Source organism: Lactuca virosa, chromosome 1 (assembly GCF_052849685.1).
Source record: "Lactuca virosa cultivar CGN04683 chromosome 1, Lactuca_virosa_CGN04683_v6, whole genome shotgun sequence".
Classification (NCBI taxonomy): domain Eukaryota; kingdom Viridiplantae; phylum Streptophyta; class Magnoliopsida; order Asterales; family Asteraceae; genus Lactuca; species Lactuca virosa.
Genome location: NC_136426.1, coordinates 109125015 through 109140738, shown reverse-complemented (window position 1 = coordinate 109140738; position 15724 = coordinate 109125015). Strand labels below are relative to the sequence as shown.

The 15724-nt window shown below is 33.5% G+C and overlaps 1 protein-coding gene across 1 annotated transcript; it reads left to right on the top strand.

The window, feature by feature from the left end:
• Positions 1-7073: 7073 nt before the first annotated feature.
• On the top strand, positions 7074-9640 carry LOC145156314 (uncharacterized). Its single transcript, XM_079075741.1, has 5 exons — positions 7074-7232; positions 7331-7708; positions 8075-8369; positions 8521-8598; positions 9499-9640. The coding sequence occupies exons 2-5, from the start codon at positions 7446-7448 to the stop codon at positions 9547-9549; spliced, it is 687 nt and encodes a 228-aa protein (XP_078931867.1). The 5' UTR covers positions 7074-7232; positions 7331-7445; the 3' UTR covers positions 9550-9640.
• Positions 9641-15724: the final 6084 nt, after the last annotated feature.

The window sequence follows — 15724 nt, the reverse complement described above, 5'->3', positions numbered from 1 at the left end:
ATCTGTATTTTTATAATGATGTATTTGATGAGTTTTGAGTATAACAAACAAAAACATATGTGTGCATGCAACCCTAATTCTTGATCTATGTATTCTCTAATTGAACATACAACTTTTGAACATCAAATGGAAAACCCTAATCTACTAGTATATTTTCAAAATCACTAATTAGGGTTAGGAAAACATACCTTAATTGTTATATAGCAATAACAATTCAAATCCTTAGTGTTGTTGAAGCTTGGAGAGCAAGCACCACAAGTCTTGTGCCTCTAGTAGATCACACCCAACACTAGCAAGAGGATGAAAGAGGAGAGATGGGACGGAGCTTGTGAATTTTGGCTATCCTTCTAGGGTTTTAGTTGGCCGAAATTCATAAGGGTTCTGGGTCTATTTATAGTGTAGATAGGATGCCTTGGATAACCCTAATTTGAATATAATATTAATATTTCAAATTAGGTAATTATCCACCTCCTTAATTATCCACATGGGATAAAATAGAAACCCTAGATTATCCATATGAAACCGTCCACCTCCTTCCCTAGAAAGGTTGTGGAACCTCTTGCTCAACTATTGAACAATTGCACTTTAGTCCCTACACTTTTAATTAATTCTTTTAATCCCAAAATTAATTCCAATAATTTCTGATTAAATATTAATTAAATATTACTATTTCAAAATAATATATTATTTTCTTAATATATTAACAAATCATTTATTTCAATTTATTAATCAAATAATAAATTCAACCTCTCTCTCCAAAAGTCATCATGTCTAGTTGCTAGTTTTGAGGGCAACCCAAAAAAACTGTGCTACTATCAATTCAAGTATATACCAATTATAGTTATGAACTTAGACACCTAATCCAACAATATTTGGGATATCGGTTTTATTAAATTAAAAATTAAATTCAAAATCCTTCTGTTGTTGTCACTCTATAAGGTCCCAGACATTTAGATGAATTAACTCACTAAGTTTGGAAGTAACATGTTGACTAATAGGGAATGATTCTCTTGTTTGTTTAGACTTATGACATACATCACGAGGTGGAAGAACTTCACTACCAAAATTAAGTTTGTTTTTTAAAGAACCCAAAGCTTGATCAGAGGGATGACCAAGTCTGTTGTGCCAAGTTAGTTTAGACACACAACAAATAGAAGAAGAGTTATTAATACTAGAAGAATTACCTGAAGGTACACTATTTATGTAATAGAGACATCCAGATTCTATACCATTCCCCATCATCTCCTTTGATTGTAAACCCTGAATTTTACAACTATGTTCATTAAAATAACCTCACAATTACTGTCTTTGCAGACCTTATGGACAGATAACAAGTTAACATTGAATTTAGGAGCAACAAAAACATCAAACAAAGTTAAGGAATTAGATAAGTTCATATTACCAATTTTTTGCTGAAGTACCATTAGGACGACTAACAAGAAGATCTAATTTAGACACATCCACAGTGTCATGAAGAAGGGACTCAGAAGCAATCATATGTTGGTTAGCTCCTGAGTCCACAATCCATTTTTGAAAATTTACAGATGAATTAAAGACTTGAAACAAGCAAGTACCTGTCATATTAGCACTAGCAGATGCCTCCTCATTAATTTGTCTATCACCAATAAGTTGTAAAAGTTTGATGTATTGATCCTTAGTAAGCTGATGAAACTCAGAATCTCCAACAGAATCAAAAAGATTAGAAGTATTTGAACTTCCAGAAGAAGTGATAGTAGAATTGGCAGAAAAAACTTTGCTAAAATTATTCTGGCTATTAGATTCATTTCTTGGCTTCAAGTCCTTACGGTAACCAATTAACTTGTAACGCTTTTCTATGGTATGACCTTTAATACCACACTTCTTACACTGAACAGTTTGGTTCTTATTTCTATTAGAATTATTAGAATTAGATCTGTTATTAAATCTACTATTTAACGCAACGGACTTAGATTTAGACAAAGATTAAGAAGACTGAAAAGAAGACAAAGAACCATTTCTTTGAAGAGACTCTTCCTTTGACACGATAGAGAAAGCAATTTTCACATTAGGTAAGGGTTCCATTAGTAAAATATGACTTTTGACTTGATTATATGAATCATCAAGTCCAGAAAGAAACTGCATAAGTTTCATGATATTAGAGTGATCTTTGAGTTTAATAGAAGCCTCACAAGTACACTCAGTTAAACTAGTAAGACCATCAAATTCTTTCTATAAGGAATCAAGCTTATTGAAGTAATCTGATAAAGAGATTCCATTTTGTTTAAAAGAATTGATTTGTTGGTGAATATTAAACACAACAGAACCATCAGATTTATTATATGTTTCAAAAAGATTTTTCCAGATATCCTCAGCAACCTCATAGTAAGATTGACTCTGATAGATAGAATCAGAAATAGAAGACCGAAGCCAAGAACAAACAACATCATTAGCTCTATCCCATTTAGATTTTTTTTATTCATCAACATCATTCTTTTTTAAAGTTCCATCAACAAATCCAAGTTTGTTACTAGCCTTAAGACCCCTAGAAATAGAGCTTCTCCATAATCTAAAATTTTCATTACCAGTTACTTTTGTGGTGACAATAGAAGTAACAACATTATCGGATGGGTGAATATAGAGAGGATCATCAAAACTAATTTGATCATCCTTTCCACTTCCACCAGGTGGATCAGTAGGATCACCAGCCATAAAACAGATAAAAATAAAGAACATGCAGGAAGCAATAAAGAAAACAGACACCTGCACTGATCTTAAGTCCAGATGGTCACCATGTATCTTGGGGCCCAAGACAACCAGTATAGAGTCAAGGAAAACCAAACAAATATAAAAGAAACAAAACCTAACTGGTGTACACAAGACAACCATGATCTCCCAGAACAGAACAATATCAAAAAAAGGAACAAGAAGACAACCATGTTCCCTACTAGGGTTTATCGGTGACAAAATACGACCCCTAGAAAGTTATTTCAGACTAGTTGATTGATCGACAGTGATCTAGCCGATGAGACTCCAAAAGAACCACCACAACAAGCCAACAATATTCTGCAAGATTACAAACAATCTCGCAGTACCATGATCTAAAGAGAAATAAGAAACACAAATATTCGTTTCGATTTGAAGGAGTAACAACGGAAACCCTAAATCGAAAAGAATAACCAAAGAAATCACAGTTTATGTAACAAACCTAAGGATTCAGAAGAGAAACCCTAGATTGAACAACAACTGTGACAATCTAACCAAAATAATAGAAAAGAAGAGAGGGTTCAGAGAATAACTTTCTTAAACAAACGATTGAATGAATAAATCACCAACAAGCGTCGAAAGAGAAGAATTAAAGCCTGAACGCTTTGATACCATCTAAAAAATGTAAATAACTCAAGATCTTCCCAACATCATCATTGCATTCACTATGAAACATATGGTTTTACATCAACAGAATACATTAGAAATCTCACTACATATCACACTCACACTCATATTACACATGAACAATAATTTTGTACATAAAACGAAGAGTATGAACAAACCCTAGCTGCGAAACCCTAATCTACAAGTGAGAGAGACAAGAGAGTTTTTATGAATACAAAAGTGAGAAAATGAACTGAATGACAAGAACAAATGCAGCAACAATCTCTTAAATACTTCGGGTAAAGAAGATCCATGGTTTAACCCGAAGTCCGCATGTAAACCCGTAATCCTATTGTTGGATTAGTGTCTAAGCCTGTAACTATATTTGGTATGTACTTGACCCGGTTGTGCATGGTCCTTCTGGGTTGCCTTCACCAAAGCAACTTGACAAGGTAATTTGATATGAGAGAGAGGATATTATGGTTTATTAATATATTATAAGAATAATATATTAAAGGAGAAATCATATTTATTTAATTAGTATTAGTCATAAATTAATTATGAATTAATTTGGTGACTAAAAGAGATTAATTAAATAAAGGGGTATAAACTGTCAAAAGTGTGATAGTTAGATTTTGGGTTAAGGAATCCTAATGGACTTAAGGGGGAACGAAATTATGATGGGGATCCATCATATTTTCGTCCAAAGGCCTCATTCCAGAAGGTTCCTTGGGCTGCTTGGTGGCTAAGCTGTCCATTAGGGTTTAGACTGAAACCCTAGTAGCCTGCAAGTATAAATAGAGACCCCTGCATGTGATTTTCGGCTACCACTTCTTGAAGAGAAACCCTAGAGCCGATTTCTAGCATCCTCCCTCCTCTCTCTTATTGCCTTCTTGCTACTTGGTGTTTGTGATCCATTAGAGAAATTACAATTATGATTCTAAGCTCAAGCAAAGAAGATTCAAGCTATTTGAAGAGGTAAACATCTAGATCTGATGTTGTTTGTTATTTTGATAATATGTATGCTAGATTAGGGTTTGCAAGACTTGGATTCAAAGCATGTACAATAGAGAAACCTAGATCCAAGCATTAGGGTTTGTATGAGCACATAGGATTGTTTCTTATGCATAAAACCCATCACCTACATCATATTTACCAAACATACCCCCACTAATATAATTATATACATAACTCGTCCTAATAATCTCTAAATTAATGTTTAAGTTTAAAACCTTTTAAATATAACTTTTTTAACACCACTCAAACGATTCCAAGCAACCAATTTTCATCCTATATATTTCTACTAGCAAATATATTTATAGGGAAATTATTTCCAATCTGGACAAACACCATCAACAACATACAATGATGCCATATTTGTAAAACCACACAAAAATACAATCGAAGTGCCTCACATCATAATCACCTAACTATTTTGATAATATATTTCTTTCCATACAGTTGGAAACATAAACATATGTTACTATATGCTAATTGCATATTGTTAGCCACCAAATGAACCAAGCTAGAACAGTTCATACATGAAGGAAAATCCATATGATAATTCGGTTAATATGACATTATACTATAAAATATTATTGATTCTCTCCTACGACCCAAACGGATCTATAGTGGTGCACGGGGTTGCACCGGCAACTAATGTATTTTTTCACATTAATGTAAATATATATATATATATATATATATATATATATATATATATATATATATATATATATATATATATATATATATTATGCACCTATAAAGAAACGAGAATATTATTATTATAGTTCATATGTATAATCAAAAGTTGAGATGGCTAAGTTGGTCAAAAGAGCAGATTAAAGTTCTTTTTTTTCGAAAAAGGGCTCGAGTTCAAATCTTACTCACGTCAAGTTCTTTTTTTATTTTTACATCCATTTTCCTTTTATTTAGTATTTGTTACTGGGCCTTCAAAAATCTCTAGCCAACAAAACAAAATCATACCCGTGAAGTAAGGGTTTTTTATTTTTACATTCACTTTTCCTTTTATTTAGTATTTGTTATGAGCCCTCAAAAATCTCTAGCCAACAAAATCATATCGCTTGGTTAATATACCTTGTTAAAACTAAGTTGTTTCAATAAAACTCAACTAAATCACTTTCCTTGATGTTTAAAATTTTTATATTTAATCGTTTACTTTTTCATTAACTTGACAACCATTTGATAAAAAAATCATTTTTTTCCATTAGCACACATATGCTCCTACGAGCTAAAATTCATTTCATCATTCTTCATATTTAATATATATTTCCATACACAATTGGGTATATCAGAGTTATATACAAATTCTTTTTGACCCATGACCTTTCATAATTTTCTATTTAATTTTTTCTCAATGTAAAATGTATAGACTTATAAAAATGCATTTATTAGTTGGCATTTGTATATTATATTTTGCTTTAAACAATGGAACTGATAAAAGTGCATTAATTCGGAATGAAATTTTGGTAATAATGCCTTCAAAACTTTGTACAACCACAACTAACATGGAAACGAACTCCACGGGACCAAGAACCTGCCCATGAAAAGACCAATTTGTCCTTCACGAAGTTTGTTTACAATAGTTTGTTATGTTTAATGCACGCTTAATTTTTTTTGTTATATTTTATCAGAATTTTTTTTGTGCACCTACTGCTACTTATTCTTGCGTCCGCCCCTGACTCTAAATACCTTGTGTAATGAACTATTTTTGTTTTTTCTACGACATGTTGAGGTGGAAAGTATGTTCAAGATTTAAAATTGTGTAGATTTGAAGATTACAAAACTACCAATATACAACAATGAAATCATAATATATTTATAAAAACTGTTCAAATGTCAAGATTGATATTCATTTTGACTACGTATGTAAAAGAAAAACGTTACATAAACACTAAAGTTACAAATATTTTGTGATTATTATATATATAATTAAATCCCAAGGGACTTATGAACAGTAAAGTTTGAGGTATAAGAAATTGGCCACCAAAGTTTTTGGATTTCATTGTTGGCCACAATACTTTGAAGGATTTGCAATTTAGTCCACCGCCTTTGATTGTTTTGAAATATCCCCATGCTGCCTTCCATTTGCTTCTCACTTCTTCTCGACCTCCGAAACCACTGACTTCCTTTTGTCGCTACGTCCAAATCCTTTCTCCTCATTCAACATCGCAGACACCGTAATCGCGCATCGGTGTGACGTCGTAATCGCTCATCATCACAGGTTTCAACACACACATTACAATGTAAAAAAAAATCACAGGTTTCAACACACACATTACGATACATTACAAAAAAAAAAAAAAACAAAACAAAAAAACTTTTGTCACATTAGTCAAAAAAACGGCAAAGGGGGCCTGCCCTTTTCTAGTTATTATTATTACTACTAGATAGCATCGCCAAATTAAATGATACTAAAGTTAAACCAAACTTAACAAAAGAATAAAAACTCCACCCAAAAAAGGGTGATTGGGTCATTGGGTTATGAAAAATTAATAAAAGCCCAAACCCAATTCCAATAAAAATGGGCTAACATACAAAAATTTAGTTACGAAAAACTTAATAAGAAATAGGAAACATCCAGTAGATCATCCTTCCCATTGTAATTTACACTAATCATTTTCCACCGTTGATCAGAAATCAACGGTCAGCATTCACCGAATACATCCTCGAGCTATATAAATGGCAGAAAAACAGAGGTTGAAGATGAACATCACCATTTTTTTCTCCAGAATTCAAAGGAGACTCTCTCTGTGTCTGTAGACGCCCTTCTTAAAAATAACCTAGCTTAGTATGTTCTAGAAATTTTATCATATAGCTGTTTTCAGAAGAGTTGATTGTTTTAGAGCATAATCGATTCTGTAAGTTCATCTTCTTCATAATCAGCGATATCAGATCTGAACTTCTTCTTACTCTTGATTCTGGCTTCTTTTGACTAAATTCTATTTCGATTTTGCAGGTTTCTCATCATTTTCAGACAGATATCCTTCAGATTATTTGTTGGGTGATGAATTTGTTAACCCAGAGCTCAAATTTGTGAGAATTTAAGGATCCACAATTTTGTTTGAGAACTAATGGATAAATTAGAGAAGAGGGGAGTAGGAGGGTGTAAACTACCAGAAACAACATCCGATTTGTTTTTGAAATGGGGTAATAAAAAGAGACTCAGATGTGTGAGGATGAGAGACCCTGATGATGCTGCCGACCCATCGTACGCCGTTTCCGGCGGCCGTAGGATTCGCCGGAGAATTAACTCTCGTTTTGTTGATTTCCCTTCCGATAATAGCAATAATAATAAACAATCTTCTCTTCAAACACCATCTACCCGTCTCACAAGGTACAGAAAAAAACAGCTAATTCTGAGAAAAACCCACAATTTCACTAAAATTTGGTTTACTAATAACACCAAAAACGAGAAATTCTCTTAATCCCTGAAAATTTGATCTGGATTTCATGTTTTTTCAACGTAGAATTCATTTTTCCAAATTTCTTTTGAAGATCGGATGCTGATTTGCTAGTAATCTCGGTTGAAACCGTTAGTTACTCCCGATTCAACAAAAATACTAAGTTTTCTGAAAATCCGGTGATGATTTTCATCTCTATTTACAGTAAATCGAAGAACTTTCCCCTAAATTTCTGCAAATCTGATATGGGTTTGGTTGGTTGTTAAGTGGAATTTGATTTTGATGTTTTGGTTTTACAGGAATTCCGAGACAGCAGTTCATCTAAGATCGGAGAACACCCGGAAATCGTCACCGGATAAAGAGGTGTATACGACAAGAGGAGGTTCCGCTTCGGCGGCAGGTGGGGTAGCTGAGAAACCGACGACATCTCCGGTAGACGGCGGTGTAGGAGATCAAAAGGTTAAACATGTTTGGCCAAAACTGTTCATTACATTATCAAGCAAAGAGAAAGAAGAAGATTTCATGGCAATGAAAGGTTGCAAGCCTCCTCATAGACCTAAAAAAAGGCCCAAAATCATCCAAAGAAGTTTGCTTGTAAGTCACCCATCTTCAATTCTTGATTCTCCTCCATTTTCACACACACAGACACTTTCGCTGTGTGTTTTTACTTTTTACAAGATCAGACGTTTGATCCTTCTTCATCAATCATGAATCTCAATCTCCCCCCATCTGTGTGTTTTTTCAGTTGGTGAGTCCCGGAGGATGGTTGACCGATATGTGTCAAGACAGATATGAGGTCGTAGAAAAGAAGAGTACTAAAAAGGTACGTTTATTGGGTTGTTCACTTCTTATCGGATCTGCTTCGGTGACTTGTACGTTGTGCTTTGAAAGTTTTATGGGTATTTTTCTGATATAAATGGGTCTGCGTTTTGATGAGATCGGATCTTTCAAAGTTGTACATTTCTATTTGATTCATCATTCATAATTGATTTTTTTTTTTTTTTGAAAAATTTGGTTCATTCATAATTGGTTTTTTTTGATAAATTTGGGTATTTTTTTTTTCCTTTTCTTTAGTTTTTGGCACAATGTTAAACTGCATAGTGAGTTAGTGACTTGTAGCTTTGTGTTTTAAAAGCTGTACTTTTATATAATTTCAAGAATTTTTTTTCAATAATTTTGGGTTTTTTTTTCTGGTCAAATTCCATAAAAACCATTAAAACCATTTTAAGTTGTTTTTTTTCAACTATCGAAGTAATTTTTTCTGGTTTAACTATTTAAAAAAACATTCCGTTTAAAATTGTTTTTTTTTTAATATTTCCAAGCTATAATTGTTAAAACATTAATTATAACTCTTCAGATGGTTAAAGTTAAACCGAACAAATTCTAAGTTATGATTTTTTAATAGAATTAAAGTTTTATGTAGTGTTTAAAAAAATCAAAGCCTTAATAGTTAAAAAAAAAATCCATATTTGAAATTTGTTCAGTTTAACTTTTTTTTTCTATTGAGAAAAATAGTTGTCATGCTTTAATGAAATGTAACTTGTGATTTAAAAGCAATAGATTTGGAGTATGTCAAGAAAATGTTTTTGCCTAAATGGGTATTCAGTTACTACATCTAAATGATGTAACTTATGCATTAGAAGCTGTACAGAATGGTGTGATATAAATTTGAAATGTTAATTTTTTTTTAAAATTTTAAATTTTTTTTTTTTTTTTGGTGCAGAGACCAAGAGGATTAAAGGCCATGGGAAGCATGGAGAGTGATTCAGAATGATAAATGTCACCCATACCCATATACCCTTTTGTAAATCTTTTTTTTTTTTTTCATTTCTCTAAATGGAATTTTATTTTATTTTTTGGTTTCATCTTCCGGTCCAATGTGAAATTATTTTTTTTAAAAGTACTCTGATTCATTTACCATATGATGATAAAAATATAATAAGAAAAAATGACTACTTAAAACTGAATAATAATAATAATAATAAAATAATGGTATTTATATTCATAAAGGCGAAATTAAATGTGAAAAATAAGACCAAACTGAATAATAATAATATTAAATTAAAGGTATTCATATTCATAAAAGCACCTGGAGATTTATACAACTTCAGGTCTAGGCTCGTCATAATAAGAGTAAATTACACAAATGGTCCTTATGGTTTGAGTAATTTGTACGTTTGGTTCCTAATTTAATTTTTTAATTTGGAAGGTCCTTATAATTTATTTTTGTTGCGTTTTTGGTCTCTGTTTTACCTAAAAAGATTATTTTGCCATTGATTTTTTAATTTATTTAAATGAGGTACGGTATGTAAGGTAAGATAAGGTGAGGTGGAAGTGAGGTTGGAGGTGTGTTTATTTAAATAAATTAAAAAATCAATAGCAAAATAGTCTTTTTAGGTAAGACAGGGACCAAGCGCGCAACAAAAACAAACCATAAGAACCTTCTGAGTTAAAAAAAATAAGTTAGGGACCAAATGTGCAAATTACCCTAAACCATAGAGACCATTCGTGTAATTTACTCTAAAAATAATTAGGATTAGATCTCTCGGACTTGACTGAGGGACTATTCTTAAGGCTATAGGGCGTCGTACAATACTTACTGTACTGTTGCAGTATCACGTTGTGGTGACATTATTTTTACTCTCACCTCACAAAACATCTGGAGAAATTAGAGGTGAACAATATGACCGGTCCTAAAAAGATGTGGGTCGGTGTTGTGTGCACTGCACACTGCGTTGTCACCTCAGCTACCGCAACGTCGATATGGCATAGAATGAGATATTTACTTTGATGATTTTTGTTAAATGTAAAGAATATGATTAAGTTTATATTTGAGTGTTACAAAATTAGATAGTCCAAAAAGAAAACGGACAGAAAGAAAAACGAAACTTTGACATCACTTTTGGCATTTGCTTAAACCAATTTTGGAGGTGATACCTGTGAAATTAATGGCTATCATGGAAAATTAAATTTTTTTGCTTAATTGTTGGAAAACCTTTATTTTAATTAGGCATTTTGTCTTTTGTTTATATATTTTCATATCATGTTTTCATATATACTTGAAAATAATCGGTATACGAATATAACAGAATGTAAGGAAGGAAGTGGTTGATGAAAAAGTTCATGATTGTATTATATGATAAAATAATTTTTTCGCAAAAGATATTTTGTGGATTATTAGTGTGTTATTATTTACTTGATGCGCATATGACCCGCAATCGTTATTTCCTATGGCAAAGAGGCTATTTTTAAATTAATATATTTTTCATAACAATTTTCATCGAGTCGATTACGTTTGCCACCTACGATAAGAAGCTTCCAATAAGAGATGTATTTCAATTAAGAGAAAGTCTACGTTTTTGTTAGACTAACACGTTAAGTACATCGGTAATGATCATACATGTTTGTTTTATATTGTGATAATCACAAAAATAAACATATAATTGTGAAGAACTAAAAAAAAAAAAAAAAAAAAAAAAAAAACATATTTTTGAGTGATTTTCGAAAACAACAATCGTTCTTAAACAAACGTATTTTGGATTTCGGTGATATATAATTTGTATATTTCCTGTATTTCTACCAAATACTTGAAAAAAAAAAATCTTGCTAAACGATATTTTATTTATACTTTTGTATTGAAATCTACTTCAGTTTTGGTAACTATTTTTAATTTTCTTTAGATTTTCGTTGATACTTTGATACACAGTCGAAATGATGCACAACGTTTTTTTATATCTAAGAGAATGCTATTTTTTAAAAAGTTGAATGATAACAGAATAGTTAAAATATGGTTTAAATACCACGGCAACTAACTAACATTTACTTTTTTTAATTAATTATAAGAATAATCAACCAAACTATCAATTAACATATTTCGTCAACTCTTTGATCACCAAAAAGAGTATCATTTTGGAAATTCCATAAAAAGCCACCACATTGTCATGATTAGGGCTTCTAACGCTCCTCGTTTCATGTTAGATAAATGAATAAAATCTAACCAAATAATGACATCTTCGACCCCATGAAAGCTCGGAATAGAGATATCGCACCACTTGCTCAAAAACTTTCAAAGCTCCTCAACAACTACACAAGAGATCAATATATGACCAATATCTTCAAGAGTTGAACTGCAAGTAATACAAACCACCGTAGGAATGTCAATACATTTGTTTACTAAGTTAAGTTGGGTTGGAAGTCTATTTAGACGACAACGCCAATAAAAAAATATTTACTTTTTGTGGAAGGTACATATTTTATATGGTTGCTATCACTCCATCGGGAAAAGAATTGCCATCAATAACTCTCTGAGCATCTGAAATCGTAAATTGATCATCGTCTCTTGCATCCCAAACCCATCTATCACTAAAAACAGAAGTGTTGAAATCAACAAGAAGTTCCATCAATTGCATAAGGTGAGAAAAAATTGTCCCATCCATAACGGGCGATTCCAATTTCATCTCCAATGAGTACCATCCCATGTTTGATTGATATAACAATCTTGCTCCATTTCCAAAAGAAACAATCTAGGAAAACGCACCATCAACATACAATCACTTATCCATTGATCCTTCCAAAAAGTCGTAGAGGACCCATCCCCCACCTTCCTTTTAATCACGTTCCAAGAAATAATACCAGAATCATGGAGCTTATTTATAGTTCCAACAATTCTCGACCAAATACCTTTCTTTAAAACCGAATCGTCAACCCATCCCAAACCACCATCTCGATCATGAAGCTTTTTAAGAACTTTAACCCATAAGGCTTCTTTGTTATTAATAAACCTCCATTTACAAATGAGACTTTATTAAAAGCTTCCAATGAGTCAATATCTAACCTGCCTTTTTCTTTTGAAGCCAAAATCGAATCCCATTTAACCCAATTTAATTTCTGATCCCCTACTTCCACACCCCAAATAAAATCAGCTCTCAATCATTCTAGATATTTATTAACCACACCTAGCATACAAAACGAAGACATATAATAAATACCAAGGGATCCCAACACAGACTTTAAAAACATAGACCTACCTCTAATGCATAACATTATGATCTTCCAAGTAGAAAGATTCTTTTGAAACTTATCAATAACAGTTTTCCACCCCCATGAACCGATATATGCAAACCCCATTAGGACGACCAAGGTAAGAGAAAGGAATTTTGTAACACCCATGTTTCAGATTGGTTAAGCCTTTTGTCGCCAAGGACTAAAGATGGAATTTTGAAGAAAACTCTGTGTCACGACGTGGTGCAATGATGCCTACGACGTGTCCATGTTGGAAAAATATGGCCGTCTTATGGAGCCACCATGGTGTGACGTAAGGCCGCCACGGCGTGGCAGCTGTTCAGGCCCAAGCCCATGTATTTTTAGGGTGTCTCCCATATTTAAGCATTATAACCCCCATTCTAGGTCATCTTCTTCAGCCTCCATCCCTTCATTTAGAAACCCTAGCCTCTCTTCCATGGAAATGAGCTTGGTGGCTTGATCTTAAGGTTAATGTATTCTTTTGTTGAAACTTGAAGAAGAAAGAAGTTCATCTTGGTGCAAGGAAGCAAGGAACAAGTTTGAATCCAACATCTTCACATTTCGAGTTATTAGAGGTATAAAGTGTTAGGATTTAGGTAAAACAAATAAATTTAAAACTCTTAAGTTCACATGCAACCTAAAAGATCTATGTTTTCACTATTAAACCTATAACTAAGAACGTCAAATAATAAACCCTAGAAACCCTAGGTTATTTTTGAAAATACCAAAGAAGGGTTTAGGATTACATACCTTATTGTTATTATAGTAAATAACAAGAATCCTTCATTTGTAGATCTCTTGGAAGCAAGCATCACAATTGTCGTGCCTCTAATTGTTCACACCCAAGCTAGCAAGAAGGAGGCTTAAGAGAGAGGAGAGGGGAGAGTAGGATTTTTGACTTTCTCTTACGGAGAAGGAGTGGCCAAAAATGAGAGGCCTAAGGGTCTTTATATAGTGGCACAGGAAACCCTAGATAACCCTCATTTGAATATTAAATTAATATTTCAAATCTGATATTTATCTCATTTCTTATTTATCCACATGATATATTATAAAAACCCTATAATATCCCCTCAAAAACGTCCATCCCTAGGGTTGGAAGGTTCTGGAGCCTCTTGTTCAAATATTGAACAGTTGTACGTTACACCCTGCACTTTTAATTAATTCCATTAATCCTAAAATTAATTCTAATTAATTTCAGATCAATATTAATTAAATAATAGCTTTTCTAATTAATATATTATTTTCATAATACATTAATAAACTATTTATTTCAATTTATTAATCACATAATAAATCTCCCTCTCTCTAAAAGTCATCATGTCCAATTGTTAGGTTTGAGGGCAACCCAAAAGGATTGTGCTACTATCAATTCAAGTATATACAAATTTTAGTTATGGGCTTAGACACCTAATCCAATAGTCTTCCACTTGGATAAGTCTATAACTATAACTGCTAGTATAACTTCTGAATCAAACAGCAAATTGTAGCTTCCAAAAGCCGTTGCCGAACTCTGACCCAGTCAGAAACATGTCCTAAGATAAGTGAGCAAATAATCCTTTATTCTGCAAGATATCATTCAGACTGTAACATCCGAAATCCAGGTATATATTTCTTTTAGTTTAAATTCAAGTTTTTGTCAAGGAAACCCTCCCCTCGTACGTTGGGCGTACGCGCTTGTACGCTTAGCATATGAGGGCACACATTCATCGGGCACCGGAGCCTCATACGCGGGGCGTACGCTACCTGGATTGAAAACCCTAAGTTGTGGTCTTGTGCCATATTTAAACCATCTTATAACCTTTGGACCTCATTTCTAACAGCCTCATTTGCCTCTCAACGTCCTTAGAAAAACTAATGGCCTTTGGAAGTGAATTTGAGCTTGGAGTGTCAAAAGGAAGCCATTTTTGGGTGTGTTTGCAAGGAGAAGAGCTTGTGGTTCAGTTCTTGAGCGTGGTGAAGCTTCTAGATCCAGCATTTCCTTCATCTTAGGGAGCTTCTGGAGGTATAAAGTCCATACCTTGCTCATCTGTTGTTTAGATCTCCTTTTTGGGCTTATTTTGAGTCTTTTGGTCCCTTTTTGAAGGTCTTGATGTGTCAAGACCATTTGTGATGCCAAATCTGTAGATCTAGACATTTAGTGGCCTTTTCTAGCTTAAAGGTGCAAACTTTATGGTGTTCGTGACCTCCATGCAAGCATTAAGTAATTTATTAAGTTCTTTTGGGCTTTTGGGCTTCATTAAGCCATGCATGCACGTAAAGTTGGCAACTTTACGTGATTACCCACCTCAAGGGGGTAAGATCTGAGTATTGGAACAAGTGTCTGAACCAAATAAGAGCTTAATGGCATGGTTGGAAAATCAGAGGAGTACGTTGGGCGTACAAGCTTGTACGCGCAGCGTACAGGCCCTTAAGCGTATACGCTTAGCGTACAAGCTGAGTACGCCCTGCGTACTCAACAGAGGGTTTCAGTATTTTGGGCCTTCAGTGTGGGCTTTACATGTGGACTTTAGGGCTTAGGGCTGCATCGTGGGTTGTGGCATGGTTAAGTTAGGTGGGTTAATTTCCATCATGGGCCTCTAGGGTCATGAGTTGGGCCTTTTGGGCCTTAGGGCCATTAGTGTAAATGGGCTAAGTTGGTTGGGCCCATTTGTAAAGGAAAGACTTTTGGGCCATAATGGAAGCATTTGGACTTAGGATTTTTGGCCCTTGACTAGATTGTGTCAAAATCCTAATTAGGGTTATTTGTATATTTATGCAGTGTGATATTTTGGATTGGTAGTCGAGCAAGTATTGTTTTCATCAGACTGAGGTGAGTCTTCTCATTATACCAATGGGTCGAAGGCACCAATGTCGGCCCATTACTTGATATGTGGTCTTGATAGTTGATATGCAATGGTTTTGTTAGTTTGCATGTAATGACAAAT